Source organism: Euprymna scolopes, chromosome 45, assembly GCF_053919585.1.
Source record: "Euprymna scolopes isolate OS-2025 chromosome 45, ASM5391958v1, whole genome shotgun sequence".
NCBI classification, from domain to species: Eukaryota; Metazoa; Mollusca; class Cephalopoda; order Sepiida; family Sepiolidae; genus Euprymna; species Euprymna scolopes.
The window spans coordinates 67190895-67195919 of record NC_136526.1 but is presented as its reverse complement, the minus strand read 5'-3'; the positions used below and the strand labels follow the sequence as shown (position 1 = coordinate 67195919).

At 34.5% G+C, this 5025-nt stretch overlaps 1 protein-coding gene across 2 annotated transcripts in view; it reads left to right on the top strand.

The window, feature by feature from the left end:
• Window positions 1–478: 478 nt before the first annotated feature.
• Window positions 479–5025, top strand: part of LOC145269869 (kinesin-like protein KIF12) — a 244814-nt gene continuing 240267 nt past the window's right edge. For both annotated transcript variants that reach the window (XM_080125611.1, XM_080125610.1), the window contains exon 1: window positions 479–813. In XM_080125611.1, coding sequence (XP_079981737.1) covers window positions 812–813 — 2 coding nt within the window. In that variant the 5' untranslated portion in view covers window positions 479–811. The remainder of the gene's footprint in view (window positions 814–5025) is intronic.

Sequence of the window (5025 nt, the reverse complement as noted above, 5' to 3'; positions counted from 1 at the left end):
CCCGACAAACCCGATAAGCAGCTAAATCCCACCCCTTCATGGTAGAGATCTCTAGATGTAAGAGAGCCTAAGAGAGCCTTCTACTCCAGTAGTTTCTTCCCTGGAACATCTAGATTTTGGAATTCCGTTTCAGGTCCCTGCTTCGCCAACAGTACTGACATGCAGAAGTTCAAGTGTAACGTGAACCGACATCTTGCTGCCCAACTCCCTACACAGTACCCCTGATGCTTATGTCCCTGATAGTAGCCCCCTACAACAAAGTGGCAATGTGGCAGTGCCTTGTTTGGAGTGAAAATGTAATAAAAAAAATTTTTTTTTTTAAATATATCATTTTGAGATCTCCAGAAACTCATCTTTTGCAGAGAAACTTGTTTTAAATTACAAGAGAGAGAGAGAGAGAGAGAGAGAGAGAGAGAGAGAGAGAGAGAGAGAGGGTAGAGGGAATTGGGGTGGTAGGGGAGGGGTAAGTTCATACAAAGCGATCGTGATTTGTTTTTCACAAGAAGTCGATTAACCCATAAAGACAAATCTACAAACAAAAACAAAGACAAATGACTCCGCTTTTTAACAGACCCCGGGTGGGTACTGATAAGAGACCCACCCGCCACTCTGCACAGTCTCCACCCGCATTCAACTATCCACCGCCGACCCAACCACAAAATCGATCGCATAAAGTCACAGTTGCGGCCACAAGACAATAAGCCCGGCACCCTAAACTGGCGCTTCTTCCCTCGTGCTTATTTCATTAAGTTGTTAATCAAGAGAACAGACAGACAGACAGACAGACAGACATTTATACATATATACATATATGTAAGTAACAATTTTATTCCTCTGCTCCCCCCCCCCTCAAGAAATTCGTAAATATTTAATTTGTTTGTTCTGCGACATATCAACCAGTTTTAAACATATTTAATTCCGATCAGAATTCTTTATTTTAAACAAAAACACGTTTCGGATCATTTTATGCAGAAACGCGAAGTAATTCCTATTTTAGTCACGGAAATTATCCCGAGTGAAATGACTTTTACTGGTTTTAGTATTATTCCAAAACAATTTATTTATTTATTTATTTTTTAACTTTTACCATAAAAAAACAAAACAAAAAAAAAAAAACACATTAAAACTATTGGCGGACGTCTACGAGATTCCCCCACCCGAATTCACTTGTAAATGCTAAAATTTTCACTTTTTTCTTAAAACTTTCATTTTCGTTAAAAATAATTTAAAAAAAAAAAATGAAAACATTATTTTTATGATTTTTATTCGTCGGGGATCAGTTTTCAATTATAACGTTGTACTAAATTGAACACCCACTTTGTGGCCATCACTCAGAAAAAAAAAATTTTTAATCTGAAAGTTAAGTCTGTAATCGATGAGATTAACCGAAAAAATGTTTAAAAAATAAATAAATAAAATTGTGAAATTTAGAGAGGGGGGGGGGCATTCTCGTAAACATCCGGCAAACCATTTCAATTACGAAAAGTTTCACCATACACGTGACACAATGACACATCGAAATAAAAAAAATGGAAAAATAAAGTCGCCCTTTTTTATAAACAAGTCTGAAAAGAGGCTAGCTAAGAAAGATAGATAACTTAGGTCCATAATTTTCAAATTTTTCATTGCTATGAACTTGAGTCAGCGTTCTTCTGTAGCTATCCGCTTTCTCTGCGTATTTATGAAGATAGAGACTATATTTTTCCGGTCGAGTTTTTTTTTTTATTTCGACGTTTTATGTGTACGATGAAATTTGCTACGTGTTTAAAAAAAATGGTTTTAAGCAACAACAAACAACGACAAAACTATGCGAAATAATTTACGTGACTAAAATAGGAATTTCTCTAATTTGCTTATTTGCGTACTCAGCAGCAGCAGCAGCAGCAGCAGCATATCAACACTTTTCGGGTTAATTAATGTCTATTGACCTATTGTGGACGGTTAGTGAACTAGTTTGATCTATATATGCAACGGCATGGGATTATTTAATACCATCCTTTACAGGTTTATGACAATTTTGACCCCCCTCAAAAGAAGCGGTTAATACCTGTTCTGAAGGTTTCATCGCATCTATTATTCAATTTTGTTTTTTCTTTCATCCAAACATTTACTTTGCTAACTTTTCTATGACTTCAAATCTCCCCCCCCCCCTAAAAAAAGATTAAAATAAAAAAGTCAAGTGATCCCGAATATGGTTAATTAGCTCGACGCCTGGCGTTGTCCGGTCATACAATACGCTTAAATATGATATTTTAATTTATGCAGATTGCGTATGTATTATTAAAGAATCAATAATCAATTGATTATTATATATAACGAGGAATAATTTGCCCGGTGGACGAATTAGCAAATGAAAATAAAAATATAAAAAATAATAATGATAATGTCATTCATCGAGTTCCGTCTGTGTTTGTTTACAATATCACGTCAGCTGGGGTTTGTATTACTGTACTCATAGATTCGAAAAAGTTGTCAAAAAACAAATATATAACAAATAAATGTTATCAAAAGCAAGATAAGTTACTTTTCTACCAAACTGGATATATTTTTCGCGTTTTTATTCAATGTAACATGTTTATTCAGTTCGAAAAACATACATTGTTTACCGATGTATTGGAAAATTCAAAATGGCGCCCGACTCATTCTTTAACACGGTAAGTTCGGGAAAAGGTCTTATAAATAATAAACTAGACAAAATACTATTAAAAAACCACCGAATATATGTCAACCTATGTCACGGTAATATATATTGAGCAAGTTTCTAACAGTATTTGTCTAGTTTTATATTTATAGCACCTTTTCCCAAACTTACCGTGTTAAAGAGAGAGTCGGGCACCATTTTGAATGTTCCAATACATCGGTAAACACAGTATGTTTTTCGAGCTGAATAAACATGTTACATTAAATAAAAACACTGAAAACATATCCAGTTAGGTAGAAAAGTAACTTATCTTGCCTTTGATGACATTTATTTGTTATATATTTGTTTTTTGATAACTTTTTTGAATCTGTGTGTGCAGTAATACAAACCCGTCCGCTGATATTTGGACTTGACGATGAATGCCCTTGAAAAGTCACTTCTGATTAATGTTTAGTTTAAAAATATGCAAACGAAGAAATGATTTGCTGTGTATTAAATGATACCTCTTCTTTTATCGTAAATTTAACTTATTAATAAGAAAAAATTGAAATAAAATAGTGAGATACGTCCGCGTTTGGACAGGGAATCATTCGATCACTGAGGCATATCTCCTTACTTCAATAATTCTTCTTTTTTTTTTCTTTTTTTTTTTAAGAATAAATGGTTTGCTAAGATTTTATTATCTCCCTTGCTGTAAAAATTCTTTTTTTTTATCTATAAGAAAGAAAGCCTGCTTTTAGTATTGGAATTTTTCAATTTTCGATACTTATCAGATGAATTTCTGTACAAAACATATCTAAGAACACTGCCAGACATATAAATTAGCTTTGTGTGAAATTTGCAAAAGATAGGCTCAGCCGTTTCGCAACTTATAAGGAACACACGCGCGCATGCACACACACACACTCACACACACGCACGCGCACACACAAAGTTACTTTTACATAATAGTAGAGACAGAGATGTATACGCAACTGAAACGTTTCATGTACATTGGCTGTAAATGTAACACAACTGTTATCAATACAGTCGTTCTGAGAATATATTTCTATTTATTGCTAAAGAGTCAAATTTTGTAGCAAAGAGTATGTGTTCTTGTTTATTTTTATGGACAGAAAAAAAAAAGAGCGAATTAAATCTGAAATTCAAACCCATCAAGGAAGTTAGTTGTAGGGGCCTATTAAAAACATCTATCTAATATATATCGTATTTAATATTAAAATGACATTTCATAAACAAAAGCTACATAATAAACCTGTCTAATATATATCGTATTTAATATTAAAATGACATTTCATAAACAAAAGCTACATAATAAACCTGTCTAATATATATCGTATTTAATATTAAAATGACATTTCATAAACAAAAGCTACATAATAAACCTGTTCTGTCTTTCTGTGAAAGGAAAAAAAAAGTTCACTTCCAATCAGATTTGCTTTTATATTTATAATCTGCTTTGTTTACTATTGTCAGAGAAGGGATCCGGAGGGATAATCCTCTCACACTTCCAAGTTCTCTTGCTTCTACACAATTCACCAGGTTCTTTTGTATAACAGCTGTTTCTTTACGTATTCACTGGTTCAAAAACCATATCGATGGATATCTTTTACATTTTTCTGCTTTAACATAAACAATCTCTCTCTCTCTCTCTCTCTCTCGCTCTCTCTCTCTCTATCTATCTATCTATCTCTATCTATCTATCTATCTATCTCTATCTCATTCTCTCTTTACAAACCCATTAATTATGTTTTTTATTAATTTTTTTCAAATGATCAGAATAAATTTATCTTTCAATTTACTGCATTTCTCTCTCTCTCTCTCTCTCTCTCTCTCTCTCTCTCTCTCTCTCTCTCTCTCTCTCTCTCTCTCATATATATATATATATATATGTGTGTGTGTGCATGCAGAGTGGAACGATAAAATTGTCACCCTACAAAAGACATGATTCCATTTCCGCTTGAAAAAGAAAACCGTTTTTCTTTTTTTGTTGCAGACCATCTACTAGTTCATCAGTTGTGTACAAATCCCAAGAGCGACAGGAGCCTTCTATCATGTCTACAAGTGACACACTGTTCAACGAGCGAGATCAGAGATGCACCGCTGTGTAACTCATGGCTCTCTACTGATCCAAGTTATGACAAGAGGACCATTGCCAACACCCTCAAAATGTATCGCTGGATTGCCACGAATAACAGGGACATGCCTAGGGGTGATGAAAACAAAGTTTCCAGCCACGGTTATGGTCTTTGGTGTGGTTTCAAGTGAGGGTCACATCATATCTTCGAAGTCGGCTTGGAAGTCAACACCAAAGTGCACCTGGATGTGCTGAAGAGTGTGGTGATCCACTGGTGCAATCAGGTGGCCGCTGGCAGATACTGGAT